The following is a 19,042-nucleotide window of genomic DNA, read 5'->3' as shown; positions in this document are numbered from 1 at the left end:
CTTGTGAAGACATTCTTATTTTTCTTTTTAATTACTACCTTATCTGAGACAGTACAGCATACTTGACTTGGATTTGACATCGTGGTTCTGCTTTTTAGTTAGGATCTTGAGCAGGGTACATCAGTTCTGAAAGCCTCCATTTATGAAAAGACAACAATGTTATTTCCTTATAGGTTTGTGATGAAATAAAGTTTGTAAAGCATCTAGCATTGCCATTAATGAGGGTTCTAAAGCAGACCTTAATCTTGACTCTAGCAGTATATGATCATGTGACTGATAAAATACCTACCATGTCACCTCAAGATGAAATTCTAAGAGGCCTTGGCTATTTTTTGGCCAACTTAATTAGCTCCTTTTTTCTTGTGGGAGAAGAAACTAGTTCCAAGATGTTTCTGACAATTCCAGACAGTAAGCTAATTCTAAGTTAATGAGGTGTAATATGCAAATAAAAGTCCTATGCTTGTTTTAACTATGTTTCTAAATGAGATCCAGGAGCTGTGTGGAGAAAGCTCCACCATCCTGGCTTATGCAGAGTAGTTCCTCTCTTGGGAGCAGACAGATGTTTAAAAGTCAGTCACCAGTATGTCTATTTGTTTCTTGATTGTTTCCTATAAAGGACAGTGAGCCAAAAATAGGCTAAAAATATCATGCATTTGAACTCAGAATGCATGATAGGGTACTTATATGGGTGGCGGACTTCTCTTTCTAGTTTTCAGGCTCGTGTCCTCAAATGGGCAGGGCATAGCCCTGGTTCTGGGTGGAAGTCTATTTTTCTTTTAATTTGGATATGAGGATTCAGCAATTAGAAACTACTTGCTCAGCCCTAGCCGGTTTGGCTCAGTGGATAGAGCGTCAGCCTATGGACTGAAAAAGGTCCTGGGTTCGATTCCGGTCAAGGGTACATGCCCGGGTTGCAGGCTCGATCCCCAGTAGGGGCCGTGCAGGAGGCAGCCAGTCAATGATTGTCTCTCATCATTGATGTTTCTCTCTCTTTCTCTCTTCCTCTCTGAAATCAGTAAAAATATTTTTAAAAAACACAAACTACTTAATCCTTAACTCAGCAAGTGTTTCTTGATCAGACACTAGAAATTTAAAACAAAATAAGGAGATTGGCATCACAGGACTTGCTGGTTCAGCATTCCCAGGAGCACAGAGTAGCTGCTCAGTGCCACTGAACTCCCTACCATCTTGGCACTCACACGGTCTCACAGGAATTGTGTGGTTTCTGAGCACTACGGAGGCCTGTGGGGCTGAGCACAGGCAGCCCATTCCCTAGCAGAATGAAATCCCAGTCTTTGTAAATCTCCTGCTTCAGCAGGAGGCATTTACACTTCAGGTGTTTATGGGTACCTGGGATGTGCGTAATGTTCTGCTAGCATATGATGAGACAGCATGAACCAAGTTCTTGTATGACCCAGGTTCTTAGAAATGACCCAGTATCATAGCCAAGCAGTGAGTCTAATCTGCTCTCCATAGAGTCTCTCTCTAGGTATACAGGTAGGAGATTAGGCTCCTTGAGAAATAGTATTGTATTGGGTTTAACTAAAGAAAGGGCAATAGGTCCTGTCTGGTTTGCTCAGTAGTTACAACATCAGCCTGCAGACCGAAGGGTCTTGGGTTTGATTTCCGGTCAAGGGCACATGCCTCGGTTGCAGGAAGTGCTTGTAGAAGGCTACCAATCAATGTGTCTTCTCTCATGTCGATGTTTCTCTTCTTCTCTCCTTCTCTCTCTCTCTCTCTCTCTCTCTCTCTCTCCCACACACACACACACACACTCCCCCTCTTCCTTCCCTCCACTCTCTCTAGAAATCAATGGAAAAATATCCTCAGTGATGATTTTAAAAAGAAAGAAAGGCCAATAAGAATTAGTGTCTGATATGAAGTGGTTTTTAAAAATGCAGTTGAAATTCAGAATTCATTGATAAATATTTGTAAGCATATATCCCCAGCTTACATCCATTTATTCAGCAGTTATTTACATCTGCTACTATATTAGTAGTTATATATTACAAAACATTCACAAATGTAAATGAAAAAGGATATTAAAAATATGAAGGGGTGTACTAATAACTTAGGTATTCCAGTGTATCATCTTGTGTACTCGGGGGCGTGGGTGCTCACTTTGGAGACCAACTGCTCAGAGGGTATTCCTGTCCCCATTAGAGCACCCTCCCCACTGCCCAGTGGCTTATTCCAGAGGTAAAGAAGCCAAAAGCACCCTGAGGGTGGTGTCTGCCTTTGGTCCATTCTCTGCTGACCTTCATTGCTCTGATCAAACATGCACAGTTGTAATTTTCAAACATGTTTTCCTTTTAAGCCTAGCTTTCCCCATTGTGAAATTTTTTCATTTCTCATTTGGCCACTCAGAAATCCCCTTTTGTAGGAACTGGTAGTCCACTCCTTTTATAGGAACTGGTAGCCCACTTCTCTACCCACCCCACCCCCACCCCCGCCGCACCCCCTTTTTGTGATCACGCTCAGTTTGTTGCCAAGCGTAAATGCAAAGTGAAAACTATTGGTGTTTTGCATGTGGGCTTGGCCCCTAGGGGCTCTGTGTCAGGGAGGAACTTTCTCACTTTATTGCTTATTGCTTGTCCAGAATACTCTTCCTCAGGGTCCTCCTCTGCAGTTTAGATTATCTTTCTGGAGAAGGGCATGAGAACTGGGTGGGGGGAGATGAGGACGGGGTGCTAGATACTTCACCTGGAAAAATCCATGCAGTGGTGGGAAGGCCAGAAGGCCTGGGAAGTGCAGTAGGTCCAGACAGCCCAGAGGGATGATAGCAAGCAAAAGGATACAAACTCAGGTGTAGTTCCTAGAATCCAGGAATTGGAAATTTGGCCCTCGCCTCAAGTGGACACTTAGATCACCTTTTTGTCTGCCTCCTGTCCTCTGCTGACCATGGTGGTTAGTTCTAGGAAACCAAAGTCCCACCACTTCAGGAAATGAGGCCTATGGTCTTCCCTCACTGAACAGGCCTAAAATGACCTTGGAAGCTGAGTTAAACAGATGATTCCATGGCTGGGAGATAATGTGGACGTGTGGGAAGAATATAGGTTTGGTATTGGTCAGTAGTACTGATACATGTTTATCAAGTGTTTATTATGTCCCAAGCACTGTGTTAAATGCTTTACAAAAGTTATCTGATTTGATTCTTAAAACAATCCTGTGAGGTAGGTAACTTAGTTTCATTTTACATGTGAAGAAACTAAATCTTAGGTTAAAATAACTTGCTCATAGTCATAGCTGATAGGTGGTGAGCTGGCATCCTGACCCAGGTTCGTGACCAGTTTGCCTCCTGAACCACTTGATCACCCAAGCTTGTTTCCTGATCTTGAAAACCAGGCTATTATTGTCTACCTCAGAAACTGGAGGATTTAAATAGGTTTGTAAAGGATCTGCCACACAGAATAAGTGATGTCTTTGTCATTTTCCCAGGAGCTCAGGTGTCCTTTTTATTTTATGGTTCTTGAGTGAAATAATCTTGGGTAGTCATGTACAGCTGTCATGTGCTAGGAGCTACAGAGAGGAGGAAGACAGTCCTGGTATCCCAGGAGCTTAGAGCCTTGGCAGGGGAGAGGGAGGAAGAGTGAGTGGAGCAGGAAGCGGGACGGGGGGTGGCAAACATAAAGGGCTCTCAGTTCAGTGTGATCAGGATTGAGTCCCCCTTTACCAAGAGGCAGAAGTCACTGTGCTGCCATCACCGAATTTGGCGGTTTTGATTCCTTTCTTACTGACCAGTGGGACAGCTGGTGTAGGGGACACACGACGGAGTAGAAATGAGTTGGCTCTTCTGGACACTATCACTGAGTCAAGTGTAGGGGCTGGGCCCAAACAAGCCAGCCCTCAGTGGCAGAGACCGAGAACCTGAGGGAAGCTGGGACTGTGTTCATCCCATTTCTGATCCGTCCCACAAAGCCATTCCCTGTCCGCAGTTCGGTTTCTGTGAGACTGTCCAAGGTCTTCTAACGGCGTGTAGCATTGGCTGGGATCCCGGATTCCCTGAGAAGCAGCAGTCAGGAAGCATGGTTCCTCCGGCATCTAGAGGGTTTTCCGAAAGTGCTCAAATACCTCTTCGTAATCGTGTTCTTCATCATCTGCAAAGGAGTCCATGTCAGTGAGGATCTGTCCTTAAGCAGGTTCCTTCCCCACTTTACCACTTTAGGGCACACTTCCTCGCCCGGACAGGGAAGGGTTGGTCTGAGTGCTCTAAGGTTCTTGCTAGCCTGGAAACTATACATTCTGACTGAACACTGCAGACATTCCCCCTGTATGCCTTGGGGACGGAGGGGAGTGTGTTGAGAAAGGAACTCATTTTCCTTGCCAGGGCTCTGTGCAGACAACAAGCAGGAACTGGACCCAAAGTCACTTCCATCGGGAGCAGGGCTGGGAGAGGGACAGTGGGGACGCTTCAGCCTAAGTGCCCCCTATAGAGGCTTGACCATCCAGCTGGGACCACAGAAGGGTCTGCCTGTTGGCAGGGCCTTGCTGAATGTTTGGCCAGCAGCCTCAGAGGATCAGTGTAGGAAGGGTAGAAGAAAGGATAAGGGTGAATAGGGGCTGACGGGACCTACCTGGATCCAGAATGTTGGACGTAGTGGGCTTCCGGCCCTTCCTATTGGCAGAGATCTTGCTGTAGGTATTTGATATGCCCTCTGTGACCACTGGCAGGGTTTTCATCTTGTGTTTGGGCAACAGAGGGGGCAGCTGCTGTGCTAGGGCTTTAGAAGACTAAGTGAGAGAAAATGCAGAAGTCAGCAGGGTCCCAAGAAATAGAGCAGCAAAATCCATGAAATGTAATTTCCTTCAAATGTCACTTCTTCTGTTCCTTTCTCTACCTCCTTTTCAGGGTAGGGCTTCTCAGGACCCCAGGGGTTTTTGCTATAAGCACATGGAATGTTCTTTAGCAGGGGAGAAAGGGGCCAGGGTGAGAGATGATATGATTAGAGGCTAGAGACAGTATCCACATAGGAGTTTGGTCACCTGTTGCTGAAGGGGGAAAATGTCACAAAGCCTCAGAACAGAGTGCCAGGGCTGAGAGGAGTCCCAGAAGGAAGAGGACTTTTCATTGCACAACCACCTGGTGCCAGATACTATATGCATATCTGCTCCCTCGAGTGAGCCTCTGAGTAGTTGCTTCAGTCCCCAACTGACACATGAGGAAATGGGGTCAGGAAGAGTGTGCCATGTCAGACCTCACACGGGGACCCGAGCTGGACCAACACTCGGTCCCAGACTGTGGGGAGCAGCTATAGGGTTAAGCTTCGGACTGACCTGTTGGCAACATCACAAACAAGTCCCAGCTTAGAGGGCACAGTCCTCTTAGCATAATTAGGCTTGACCTTATGAGGCTCCCTAGATCTTACCTGGGAAGCTAATGGGAGGGAAGTGCAGCAAGAACAAAAACAAAAACAAGTGAAACTCACAAGAACAGTGTAACTTTGGTAACCACTACCTTGTTTACCTCTGACTATAAAATAAAGGCTCAGCTTGCCTCCGGATCTTTCTCTGTGGCCTCAGCCAGGCACAGGAAGATCCACGGAGACTAGAGAGAGCTAGAGAGCTATGAACGCTGTCTGCTGTCTCCGTGTAAAACATTCTTCGCCGACTCCGTCCACACCTTTGGGAACCCCTGGACCGCTGGGGCTGGACCCCGGCACCAGACCATGTCTGCCACCTAAAGCTGGTGCTCTTTCCACCACACCGTGCTTTGGAGAATGAACACGTATAGCTCCCTGATCAGCAGCAAAGAATACTAAGACCCAGAGAGGAAAAGCTGCCGGATCAAGGACGACAAGCAGGAGCTGGGCCCAAAGTCACGTCCATCGGGAACCAAGGCTGGGGCAGGTCAACAGTGGCCCCTCTTGAGATATGACCTCTTTCTGGACTGAGACCCAGCATCCATTTTTTGAACTTTCTATCCACAGTGCAAACTACAAGTGGAGCATGGTAGTTAGCTGTTCAAGCCCAGTGGTCAGACCCCATTTTAAACCCCCCTCACCACTTGCTAGCCAGGTGATTTCAGGTAAATTACCTGCCAGCACTGTTATTTTCTCCTCGGTACAGAGAGGATATCAGTGGCCACCTCAGAGGTACAACATGAGAGCCAGGTGGAGCAATGCTTAGGTGCCTGCCACAGAGTAAACACCCAGCAGGAAGCAGCTAATGTAACAGCGGTGAGCGATGTCACCTCAGGTTCACTGACAAGGAAACGATGCTGAGTCCAGGCCACAGACTGAGTAAACTGGGACTACAACAGACTTTCTGTCTCTGTGACTGGTTCTCTCCTCTTACTGTGATTCTGTTTCATTCAGTTCAGCACTCCCTGGCATTTCTGTCCACTTCGGAGTGGGTGAGGTCCCCGTACCCACAGAACTCTCATTCTAGCCAGACAGACTCGGGTATATCTAATTGAAAACTACGTGCCCCCCACCCCACCCCCAAGCTACATCCAACATGCAGTGTGAATACACAAGAGGAGGACTCAGTGCCTGGGAGGGAATCTGAGCTGAGCCTTGCCCGTGAGCCAGAAAGAAAGAAGATAAAGGGTTGGTGTGTGTCAAGTGCTGAGGCAGGGGTCCTGGCACAGTGAGGGAGCGACAGGAGCTTCTCTGTGGCGGGAGTGTGGACTTCAGAGTGGGTGGGGGAGGGTGGGCCTGGGAAAGTGAGACTGAGGTCAGCTTAGAAGGGACGCTGATGCTATGTTATGGGGCCTGCATTACCCCCTGGCAATGGGGAGCCACTGGAGGTTTCAGAAAATAGGGTCAAAACCCATTGGTGACCAGGGAAGGATTTAGAAGGCAATTCTGACAGCAGTGGAAAGGGCTGAAGAGGCTGCCGAAACAGTTGACGTGAATAACGATGAAGCCTGAACTAGCGTGACATCAAGGGTAGCAAAGAGGCAGAACACAGTGACCTCGGAGTCAGTATGCTTATGCTCCAGTTCAGGCCTCCTGTTTATTAGCTGTGACTTCAGGTGAATCTCAGGGTCTGTGAGTCACTTAACCATAAAACATGGTAACCACACCAACGTCAGGGCTGTGAGGATGGAATAAGAATAACAGATGCAAAGTGTGCACGTTTATAAATGCAAGTTCTATGCGATTGTAAGAGAAATGTGATGCTAGACAAAGGAGAATGGCTGGACTTGCAGTGACCCTAACCGGTGAACCCATCCCCGCCAACTTTGGTTATACTGGTACCTTGATGTTTCTCTCCTGGCTGCTCTGTTTCTTCTGCCCACTGAGGTTCTGGCGCTTCGGGGGCCTGGGTGGGGGGGATTGGCTCTCAAAGGCAGGTAACTTCCGCAGGTGATAATAGAAGACATCTGTCAGCTCCTCCACTGTGGCTATGGGGAGAGACCCAGCTGGCTGGCCTGGCTGCTTCTCGTCCTCCACAACAGTCAGGTCCAGCCACCGGGGAGGAATCTCGAAGGATACTCCAGGCTCAGAGTCCAGGCTGACCACCAAGAAGGGTTCCATGATCTTCTCCTCCAGCCGCAGGCCCGGGAAGGAGGACAGAGGGTCAGCAGGGTGGCTGGTGTCCTTGGTCACCACCTTGACCTCACAGGGCAGTGGGAACTGGGCAGTCAGATCTGCCAGGTTATATCGCCGGCTATCACTCATCTCCTCCACGAAGCCGCCGGAGAAGTAGAGGGGCAGCAGAATCTGTTCTTGGTCCTCTGCCTCCTCTTCACACTCTTCCTCCTCAGCCTGGTCACTAAGCTGATGACACACCAAGATGTCTATGTCCCTGCCCTGAGTGTCGTGGGCCTGACCAGACCCCACCACCTCCAACCTGTCTCCCATGGTCAGGGAAGTGAACCCAGGGATCTCCATCTCATCCCCCTCACAGTCCTGCATGGCCACCACCCGCAGTGGCTGGCCCGGCTGGAGAGCGCTCAGGATGTCATAGGCCGTGGAGAACTCTCTTGGCCGTCGCCGCAGTTTTCCCTGGTAGGCCCCAGAGACCAGGAAGTACCTGGGCATCTTTCGGCCCTTGGATGAGGCTAGGACCCGCCAGGGTGGCGAAGCCAGGCCATAGATGCAGAGCCTCTGGCCTTTCCGCAAGGAGCCCACCCAAGGGCTGAGGAAGATGGGGGGCCCGTCTGGAACTTCCAGGATCTCTGTGTTCAGGGGGAAGGGGCCCCCCCGGGCCAGGACCTCACTGAGCAGCAGCGGTTGGATGAAGTGGAAGTGTTCAGAGGAGGCAGTGACATCCTCCACGTCGACCTCCAGGGTGGAAGGGATGTTGACGATGGTCCTGCGCACTGTGGAGGAGAAGAGTCAGCTCAGCGGCATGGCCACACCCACCTCAGCAGTGGACTCGCCACCCCCAGCAAAGAGATCTGGGCTGACCTCTCCCGTTCTTGTCTTTTCTCGCCAGCCAGCATTTTCCTGTTGTACCAGATTCCTTGGCCACTCTTGTCTCCAACCTCTTTTTTTTTTTTTAAGTTATTTTAGAAATTATTAAACGTTTGTGAAAGTAGGGAGACTAGTATAGTGACCCCCCATGCGCCCAGCTTCAACACTGAACTCAAAGCTCATCTTTAATTTCTACTCCCATCCATCTGTTCCCCTCCACTGAATTATTTTGAATCAGAACAATCACATCACACCATCTTTGACTATTTCAGCCCCTAAAAGAAGAGATGGTTTAAAAATTTTAAAGTATAACCACAATGCCATTACCACATTGAAATAATAATGATTATTTGATAATTCCTTAATACCAAATATCCAATCAGTTCAACCACTTTTAAATTTTAATTGAATTTTTAATGTCATTTTATAAGCTGCCTTTCCAAGTCCTTTCTGGATGTAAATAAAGATATAAAACCAAATCAAGAAAAACAGATTAAGTGGCCTTGGACAACTTGCCTCCTCTCTGGATTAGTACCTGGTACATAAACTCAAAGGGTGACTGTGATTATGAGGCAAACTGGCCCACCCACTGTGTTGTCTGATCCACATAGAAGACGGAGCGGGCATACCCTCCCATTTTGCAGATGAGAACACAGAGGCTCAGAGGGGTGGTGATGACTTCCTCGGTTACATTTTTGGGATTTTTGCTTTGTGCTAGATGAGCTGATAATGGATTGAAGCTAGAAGATGGGCACATGGGGGTTCATTATACTCTTCTGGTTTTTTCTTCAAAATATTTTATAGGTTACCTGAGCTGCCTCATTATCCAGCACAGCCTGCCAAGCTCTCCCACCCCACCATTAAAATCCTTGGCTCCCCAGATGTGGTCTCTTATTGCCCAGGGCTCCCTGGGAAAGAGCTAATTTCCTGAGGAGGAAATGCTCAAGATGAGCCTGAACTATCTTTTACAAGAAAGCAAGAAAATCTATTCAAGACCACTAAGGTTTGTCAAGAGGATTTAGGGGCCAATGTGAAACAGCTTCCATGGCTCCCACTGGCCAAGCTGAGCTAATTTGAGCTTCCCATAAGATTAACAATTTCAGTGGATTGAAATACTAAAAACATGTCATCCCTGAGTTCATAGTGATAAAAAATAAAAAACTAAACCACCCATTGAAGGATGTTGAGGAGCCAACTCATTCTTTTAAAAACTAGTAGAAAAGAAAAGAAAGAAAAAAGGATATTTCTTAGTCTCAGTGCAGGCTGGTGGCAGGGCTGGTGAAACGGAGGTAGAGCCTGGCCATTGGAGGCCGAGCCGGAGTGGAGGCGAATGGTCCCGGGGACCTCCACGTTTACAAACACAATGTCCTGAATTTCCTACAAACTGGAACCAAAGAGCAGAGGAGGGGAGTTTTCTCTTGATGCGGTTTCCCTTGAAGAAGGGATAATGGGATTGCAATCTCTAATGAAATCATGGATCGAGGCAGTGGTCATCAGCAGCTACTCACATCACACTGGCCCATCCATTGTGTTATTTGAGCTACACCTCATGGCAAGGCTGGTGCTCAAGGTGGTCAGATTGGTGGCAGACACAGAGCCACGTGTGGATTCCTTGCCCCACACCCCGCAACTGTGACAAACTGTGCCTCCTGCATCTGTTCAGGCCAGTAGAGCGAAGTGCCTGTTTGCAGGTGAGCAGAAAGAGCTCGCAGCACGCCGAGGCGGCTGTCCCCAGAAAAGTCTGCCTGCCTGCGTGTTGTTCCCGGCTGGCGGGCAGGCATGTGGATTTGGGGAGGGTCCCCACCATTTCCTGATAAGAGTGGGTCACGGTGCCTAAGCTGTACACACAGCGTGGTTTAAGCTGAACACCTGCTTTCCTTCCCGGAGTCTGGGATCTCGGGACATGCCGGGCAGAGGAGGCCTCTGTGATCAGCCCCAGTAAAAACCTCGGGCACTGGTTTCACACGTGTTGTCACAATTCAGTGCTGCAGGAATTCAGTGTGCCCCGTGTGACTCCCCCGTGTCCTCTGGGCTTCTCCGCCTGTACTTTCCCTGTGCTGACTGTGCTTCGTGTCCTTTCGCTGGGACGCATACAGCTGTGACTGAGTCACCCAACCTGGGGTGGTCTCAGGGCCACACCCAGCGGGAGAGTCAGGACAGAGCAGGTTAGCACTCCACAGGGATGCTGGCAACAAGACCCAGAACGTGAAGAAGCCTGTAGCACAGATGGCCTACTCCCTTCCACAGAAAAGTTACAAGAAAAATAGAGAAGAAAGGGGAACCTATAGCTTAAAAGGGACTTAAAAGACAAAACAATCAACGGCAATATTGTGGACCTTATGGGGGTCCTGAGGTGAATAAACTAAAACAAAATTATGAGACAGTGGAGGAAATTCAAACACCAGGGGGTATTGTCACCACGTGCTAGGAGTTCCTGTTCTTTCTTTTGGGGTGATGATGGTATTGTGTCTGTTCAGAAAGAAAAAGGAGTGCAAGCTTCCGGCTAGGATGGTGGCACAGGCCCTGCTCAGGTGGCTCAGCTGGTTAGAGTGTCATCCCAATACCCTGAGGTTGCAGGCTCGATCCCTGGTCAGGGCACATACAAGTATCAACTGATAAATACATAAATAAGCGGAACAACAAATCAATATCTTTCTCAAAATTAAATTTTAAAAAAAAGATGGCGTAGGTAAATGCGGCACTGGAGTCCTCCCACAACCACATCAAAACTGCAACTAAACTACAGGACAGCCATCACTTTGAACCACCTGAAGTCTATCTGAGCAGAAGTCCTACAACTAAGGATATAAAGAAGAAGCCACATCGAGACCGACCTTGTGCCTGAATGGCTGGGCCGTGTGCAGAAAAGTGGGGAGCTATTTCGTGTGGAACCGAGCGAGGAGGAGGCAGAATCTGTTGTGACCAGGTCAGGTGCAGTGAAAATAACTACTGAAGAGGATGATTACAAAGAAGGAAAGTAGTCTGTACCCAAACTCAAGCAGTTTACCAAAAATTTTAAAAGTCAAAGACTTTACCCAAGCACTATGATTTTTTAAAAAATGGCAATGACATTGGGCCAGTCTCCATTCTAAAGCATCCATCTGGCATGGCTCAGTGGCTAGAGTGTCAGCCCACGCACTGGAAGGTCTCGGGTTCGAGTCCCAGTCATGGGGCACATGCCTGGGTTGCAGGCTCAATCGTGCAGGAGGCAGCTGATGGATGTTTCTCTCACTGATGTTTTTCTCTCTTTCCCTCTCTCTATAAAAAACAATAAAAACATATTTAAAAAAATAAAAAATAAATCATCAGTCCAATCAGAAAACAGGAGTTGTTATCCAATAGAAGTACAAAGACATGAACGTCTATGTAAACCCCAAAAAGCTAGTGGTCTCCAAAGCCAAAGAGCAGCTCAAGCTGCCGGAAGTGCTGATCAGTATCATCCATCAGACCAAGTGGAGCTGGAGAAAAACCGGAAAACAGGCCGGGGAGGGCCATGTGGTCCACGGCCAGGAGCACCTGCCGTGAAGCGTGGTCAGATATGACTGGTAAGTGCTGCTGCTGCTGCGTCCTGTTAGCCGAGATCCGTGGTTAACGATGCCTTGTCAGGAAGGTGATCCAAACAGAATCACAGCCAGGGTCCCAGCAGACGGAGGACTGCTGGATGAGATTGTTAGGCGTGGTGCACTGTCAGACCAAGTGTTCTTAAACACTCAGTGTCTTGGGGAAAAGAGTCACATTTTAAAATAGAGACACCTTTTATTTTAAAAAAAGAGACATATTGGAGTATTTTCAAAAGAAAGGTTATGATACCTGGGGTTTGCTTTGAAATAATCAGGTGAGATGGAGTGGGGAGAGGGGGGCTGGGAGAGATGAAACAGTATCGATAATGAGTCGACAATTATGATGTTGGGCAATGGGGTCATGGGGGTTGTTATATTCCTCCCTGCTTTTGTAATGGGTTGAATTTTTACATAGTAAAGTAGGTTTTTGTGTTTTGTTTTCTTGTAATATGCCTTTATTGATTTTAGAGAGAGGAGGGGAGAGAGTAGAGAGATAGAAACATCAATGATGAGAAAGAATCATTGATCCACTGCCTCCTGCACGCCCCCTACTGGGGATCCATCCCGCAACCCCAGGCATGTGCCCTGACTGGGAGTCAACCAGTGACCTCTTGGTTCATGGATCAATGCTTAACCGCTGAGCCACACCAGCTGGGCGTAAAGTAGCTTTTAAAGATTTTTTAAAATCAAGGCAAAAAATCCCCACTTGTCTCTGTCGTCTGCCAGCAATCCCGACTAGTTGCTCTTGGTAACTGCCAGGAAGCCGAACCTCCAACTCTGGCCTCTAGGGAAGAGGCCCCAGGTGCCTTTCTTCTACCTCTGCTCAGGCTCGGCCTCCGACTGGACACCAGCCCTGCTCTGCATGCTGCCACCAGCCTGCCCTGAGAAATAGCTTGCGTGCAGCTGGGGCTCCCCTCGGTGCCCTGTCACCGACAGAAGGGCCCTCGGAACAACACTGCTCTCCCCAGAGGCAGGCAAACATGTTTCTCCGAGCAAAGGGTCAAGGTGTTGCTTGGTAACACTGGTCTCTTCTCCTGGCTGCTAGTACCTCACAACCCAACTTCCCGCAATTTTATAAAATCCTGGGACCCCATTCTCAACTTACCCTATTTTCCTATCTCCTTTTACACCTACTTCCCACTCTTTGAGTCTATTCCGTAAGCACCTGGAACCCCCAGACTATGGGCGGGGTCCTCCATCAGAGCTGCTCCCCAGGCCCCCTCTTTCCCTCCCCCAACAACCTCCACCCACCTGCCCCGACAACTCACTGTGCATGATGGCCAGGATCTCATACTGGGGCCTCAGGATCAAGGAGCGCCAGGGGAAGGCGGGGCAGGTGAGCTGGCGGTCCCTCAGGGCCAGGGCCTGCAGCAGGGTTCGAGGGGCCCCAGTCTCCAGTTCCCAGAAGGGCCCCTTGGTGGACAGGGGCAGGTGCAGCACCGTCACCTGGGCCTCCGTGCCCAGCACGCAGCGGGCGGAGCAGACCCCGAGGTGCATTTCCACAGACTCCAGCATGAGGGGCTGCTCCTCAGGCACCACCACGGCCTTCGTGTCAATTCTGTGGGTCGACATGAACCAGATGGGCAGCTGCTTGGAGCTCTGGTTGATAGCAGAGATCATTTCCTCCAGGGTTCCATAGCTCTGGGGGCCGGTGAGGGGGCTGAAGAGGCCTGGGGGCACAGCAGAGGGTGTCAGGGGGCCAGGCCTGGGTTGGGTCCAGGACTAAATATACCAGGCCCCAGTCTGGCCAAAGAGGACCCAGATTCCCCCGAGGACAGGTGCCAAGGACAGGCCAGCATCTGGATACCCGGGCCATAGGGTTGAGAAAGGGGAGGCAGCAAGTGACCACGTGTGAATGGACAGCGAGGGGCCGAGTGGAGATGGTCCCTCTGACACACAGGCAGACAGAGAAGAGAACAGGGACCTATTTCCCGTAGACACACTGACAGCTGCCACATTTCCCTACCTCCTGATCCCACCTGCCTCTCATTTTGCCAACTTTGCCTCCAGATAGCTCACCAGGGCTCCAATGCCACACTTCCAACACCTGCCACCCCTTCCTGGGGCAGCGCCATTGTCCCCCTTCCCCAAACTAGAGACCCAGGAGCCACTGGCCAAATGAGCTCTGACATCGCCCCCTCCCTCCCACTTAAGTGTCTGCCAATTATGGCTGCTCTCACTTCTGCCCCTCCCCCACCCCATCCAATCTTGCCACCCGACTGCCCTAAACTAACCCCTCATCTGGACATGACTCCTGAGATTTTCCTGCCCAAAACACTCAACAAGCATCCAAGCTAGGAAACATCTTACAGACCCGCACTGAGGGCCATTCTGCAAAAGCACTGGTCTGGACTCTTCGAAACGTGGATGTCAGGACAAGGAAAGGCTGAGGGACTTTCCCAGCCCAAAGGGGACTAAGAAACAGGATGGCTGCCTGCTCTGTGTGATCTGGGACTGGATTCGGGATCAAGGGGGAAAACTGCTACAAAGGGCATTATTCAGGCAGCTGGTGAAACTGGAATACAGACTGGGTTAGGCACTAGTCTATCAATATTAAATTTCCTAGATTTGATCATTAAACTATAGTTTTGTGAGCATATGTCCTTGTTCTTAGGAGTCACATTAAATATTGGGGGTAATATTTAGATGTAAAGGGCATCATGTCTGCCATTTACTCTCAAATGATTCAAGGAAAACCCTATATAATAAAAGGCTAATATGCAAATCGACCAAACGGCGGAAAGACAGGTCACTATGATGCACACTGACCACCAGGGGGCAGATGCTCAACGCAGGAGCTGCCCCCCTGGTGGTCAGTGTGCTTCCTCAGGGGGCACACCACTCAGCCAGAAGCCAGGCTCATGGCTGGTGAGTGCAGTGACGGTGACGGGAGCCTCTCCCACCTTTGCGGCAGCGCTAAGGATATCCGACTGCCGTCTTAGGCCCACTTAAGCCCTCAGCTGGACATCCCCGAGGGTTCCCAGACTGTGAGAGGGCACAGGCAGGGCTGAGGGCGCCCCCTCCCCCCGAGTGCACGAATCTTGTGCACTGGGCCTCTGGTATATACATAAACACATACATATATAATGACGTGACATGTTCAATGTGTGCGTGTGTGTGAAAGAGAGAGGAAGGGAAAGAGAGAGAAAGCAAATATAACAAAATGTTTAGCAATTAGGGAATCTGGATAAGGTGTACAGTTGTTTTAGCAAGTCTTTTGTAAATTTGAAATTATTCCAAAATAAAAGCAAAATCCTCAAATACAAAACAACACAACATCACTTTCATATTTAAAACCCTCACTGACTCAGTGTCTTCAAAATAAAGACCTAAGCAGTGGTTCTCAACCTGTGGGTCGCGACCCCTTTGGCGGTCGAACGACCCTTTCACAGGGGTCGCCTAAGGCCATCCTGCGTATCAGATATTTACATGACGATTCATAACAGTAGCAACATGACAGTTATGAAGTAGCAACGAAAATAATTTTATGGTTGGGTCACAACATGAGGAACTGTATTTAAAGGGCCAGAAGGTCGAGAACCACTGCCTAAACGTGTCTGTGCCCCACACGGGCCCCTTTCGGTCTGACTCCCGCCACCTCCCACCCCATCTGGAACACACACCCTCACCTATCCTGTTTGGGCGATCACAGTGACTCATACCACGAGCCGGCATTCAGAGGGCACCTGCTCTGTGCCAGGCCTTCATGCATGGCCACTCATGCAAGGCCACTCACCTCATCCTCACATCGCGCCCGAGTGCCCCTGTCACTGAGGAGGAAGCTGAGGCCCAGGGCGGTCAGGGGAACTGACCACGGCCACAGCTGGTGGTTGCAGGGTGGGATTCCCGTCCAGGCTGCTGGCTTTAGCATCGGGCCCACAGTCCACCACACGACACACTTCCCGAAATAACTGAGCTACATGGGGTTTCTGGAGCCCCGAATGTGCACATGCTGCTCCCTCTGGTTACTCCTTCTAGGGATCCTTCCTCCAGCACAGGCCACCTCCTCCGGGAAGCCTGCCCAGACCCCTGAGGCAGGCCACTCCCGCCAGAGCCCCCTCTAAACTTGTGCCTGCTTCTGCTGCTCTTTCTCTCACTGCCATCATGGTAGCTCCCCGCCCCCACCCCGAGAGGGCTGCCCCTGATTCATCCTGAACCCCAACCCCCAGCACAGAGCCTGCCACACAGAGGGTGTCAATAATATTCAGTAAGTGAATGTATGAGCGAACACAGAGACAGGCACGTGGACAAAGACCTGGAACAAAAAAAAAAAATCCCTGCCGAGATGTGATCAGAGAGATGGAGAGGGGGCAGCCAGGCCAGGCTCAGGGCATCAGACCACCCTGAGGACATCCTGAGCCTTAGGCTGGGCGTCGTGAGCGTCGCACGTGCTAACCCAGAGGAGCGGGAGTGCGTGCTGGAGTCGGCAAGGCGACGAGCGTGTCTGCAGGTGTGCCCGGAAGGTGCCGGGACACTCGGGGGGACAGAGGTGCCAACCTTACCCTTGAAGTTGGGGTCCAGCTCTTTGGTCTGGCCCGTGCGCGGGTTCTCACAGACAACCTTCTGGAGGCGAACCTGGGTGACCTTGACCAGGTCCCCCGTGGAGAGGCAGCACTCATTCCCGCAGATCTCGTAGACGGAACCTGCGGAGACACAGACTCAGTTTCCCCGTTCGGCAGGGCCAAGCACTGGGCAGCCTGTGCCCTGGTCTCCCACAAGCCCTGCCCCGTCACACCTCTGCACACGTGTTCCTCTGCCAGGAACACCCTTCCCTGTCTTTCCCTACTCAGCGGCCACTGGCTCAGCTGCCTTCAGGCCGCACAAAGGCCGCCTTTGCCTTCGCTGGATGCACCTTCTGTGGTACATCCTCTGGCCTCCTCACATCCCCGTGGCTTCCCACGGTCACGCAGAGCCCAGCACCCACCCGGTGCCTTCTTCTTCAGAAGAAGAATTGTCTTTCAAGGACGTACAGGAGAACATGGAGGGCCGCCGGCAGGGTGGGCCCCGAGGCAGGGTCCTGGGCCGAAAAAGCAGGGTCTGGAACGTGGGGGGTCTCAGTAGAGGTCTCTCTCTCCCACGGAGTGCCCAGGCTCTGCGTCCTGCTGGCGACCGGCAGCAAAGTACAGCGGGGCCAGCCTTGAGACCACCGGACCCACCCACCCCACCCCACCCCACCCCACTGCAGCCCAGCAGGGCCTGCACAACAGCCCCGAGAGACTGCCCAAACCTCTTTCCTGGTCCCCAGGGAAGTGCACACCGACTCACAAGCACACAGTGGGCCTGCGGTTTCGGGGCTGGTGAGCACAGAGCTGGGGTGACGAGCGGGGTGGTCATTGCATGTCCATCATTGCGTGTAAGCCCATGACTGCCCTCGGAGGACAGACAGTGCCCTTTCCTAAATGATGGAACTGAGCCTCGGCGAGGCCCCAAGGAGGCCGGATATTACAGGTAATTAGAGCCTAATTGGGACTTGAGTCCACGGTGTTTGCCTCCAAAGCTGCAACTCCTAACCCCGTCCGAGGGTCTGGGCCAGCGCCTGCCCCATCAGCATCGTCATCTGTCCTCCACGCACCCCGCCTCCACACCCATCTGCTTCTTATCCTACCCTAACGTGGGTCACTTCCCACCACCCGGCGAAGGCAGCATGATGAAACCAGGTGTTGTGACACCCAGTGAGCAGGGGATGTCCGGGGAGAACAAACAGAAGCGGGCGCCTGCACCAAGCCCCCAGAGGTAGGGTCAGGATTTGAACCCAGATCCGTCGGATTCCTAAGTGGACCTGGCCAGACCTGTCCCCTGTGTGGCCCTGCATGTCTCACCCTTGGTCCGGGGCCCCTGGGGCCTCAGAGCTGCTGTGAGGGGGCAGAGAGAGGGACAGGACAACCAGGGCACCAGGAATTAAGTTGCTCTTTAAGGAAAGAGCCCCCTGCCCCACCCAGTGTCTTGGTTCCCTCTCTCCTCCACCTTCTCCTTCCCCATTCTGTCTCCCACAGCTCCTCCCTCACCCTTCACCGCCTGGGTTTCCCATGGGCTGAGCAGCCGTCTTCCCCCTTCCATCCTCCCCCTTCCACCGCCTGTCAGCCCGTGGCCTCCTGCTCTTTCAGGTCATAACTAGTGACTGGCTGGGCCCCTCTGTGTGCAGCGAGCCAGGCGGCCTCGGCCAGGTGAGCGGATCGCAGGCGCGCAGGACCAGGAGCCGAGCAAGCGGAGAGCTGGAGAGCTGCTCACATCGAGCACCGCCTGTGACAGCCCCGCAGGGACAAAGGGCGGCGGAGGGACCTGGGGGGGGGGGGGGGTGCAGAGGGTATCGGGGGAGTGGGAGCTACCCGGAGGGGAGGGCTGACTGGCACGTCAGAATCAAGCAGCAGCTCCGAGCCCGCTGCGCGCTAATGCCAGCGCACACCCGACCTGAGCAGCCGTCCTCTCCCTTCCACCCCTGAGAGCGGTTCCCCGCGGGCCGGGCTCGGTTCGCCCGCCTGGGGTCCGAGCTACCCCGGTGGAGGGCGGCCCGAATCTCCCAGCTGGGGCAGAGGCACGTCGGGGCTCGGAGCTGGGCGCGCTTTCCCGGGTTCCTAACGCCCAGCAGCGCCTCTGTCCCCGCGCGGGGAGCCTGGCCAGGCGGGGCGCGGGGCGCGGGGCGCGGGGCGCGGGGCGCGGGGCGCGGGGCGCGGGGCGCGGGGCGCGGGGCGCGGGGCGCGGGGCGCGGGGCGCGGGGCGCGGGGCGCGGGGCGCGGGGCGCGGGGCGCGGCCGGCACTCACCCTGGAAGTAGACGCCCGAGGAGATCCGCAGCACCCGCGGCAGGGAGGCGGGGTCCAGGGCGCGGACGAAGTCCTGCAGCGACACGGGCTCCATGGTCCGCGCGGCTCGCGGGACGCGCACCGAGTGGCCGGCGCCCGCGCTCCCGCCCGAGCCGCCGCCCCGCCCCGCCCCGCCCCGTCCGCGGGAAGCACCCGAGCTCTTGGGCAAGCCTGTCCCGCCCCGGCCGGCTTCCGCTTCTCTACAATCGGGGTGCGGCGCCTGCTGGTTTCAGGGGTGGCACGATACGATATGGGGGTCCCAGAGCGGGGAGGCTCTGCGTGGAGTAGGTCCCGCGGCTGCAGTCGTCAGCGACGGGCCCC

At 52.2% G+C, this 19,042-nt stretch overlaps 1 protein-coding gene across 1 annotated transcript; it reads right to left on the bottom strand.

Moving 5' to 3' along the window:
* Window positions 1–3,418: 3,418 nt before the first annotated feature.
* THEMIS2 (thymocyte selection associated family member 2) lies at window positions 3,419–18,828 on the bottom strand. Its single transcript, XM_036351161.1, has 6 exons — window positions 18,683–18,828; window positions 16,426–16,566; window positions 13,192–13,593; window positions 7,203–8,269; window positions 4,575–4,731; window positions 3,419–4,097 (listed from the first exon to the last, which is right to left on the bottom strand). The coding sequence occupies exons 1-6, from the start codon at window positions 18,774–18,776 to the stop codon at window positions 4,042–4,044; spliced, it is 1,917 nt and encodes a 638-aa protein (XP_036207054.1). The 5' UTR covers window positions 18,777–18,828; the 3' UTR covers window positions 3,419–4,041.
* Window positions 18,829–19,042: the final 214 nt, after the last annotated feature.

This window comes from Myotis myotis, unplaced genomic scaffold, assembly GCF_014108235.1.
Source record: "Myotis myotis isolate mMyoMyo1 unplaced genomic scaffold, mMyoMyo1.p scaffold_m19_p_2, whole genome shotgun sequence".
Taxonomy (NCBI): Eukaryota; Metazoa; Chordata; class Mammalia; order Chiroptera; family Vespertilionidae; genus Myotis; species Myotis myotis.
This window is presented reverse-complemented; position numbering and strand designations above follow the sequence as displayed.

Bases quoted from the DNA above. Each gene is read 5' to 3' on its own strand.
- THEMIS2 (XM_036351161.1), bottom strand. From the start codon at position 18,776: ATGGAGCCCGTGTCGCTGCAGGACTTCGTCCGCGCCCTGGACCCCGCC. The intron at 16,567-18,682 runs GTGAGTGCCGGC...GTGTCTCCGCAG, and splicing joins CTCGGGCGTCTACTTCCAGG to GTTCCGTCTACGAGATCTGC. The intron at 4,732-7,202 runs GTACCAGTATAA...TCTCTCACTTAG, and splicing joins GCCAGGAGAGAAACATCAAG to TCTTCTAAAGCCCTAGCACA.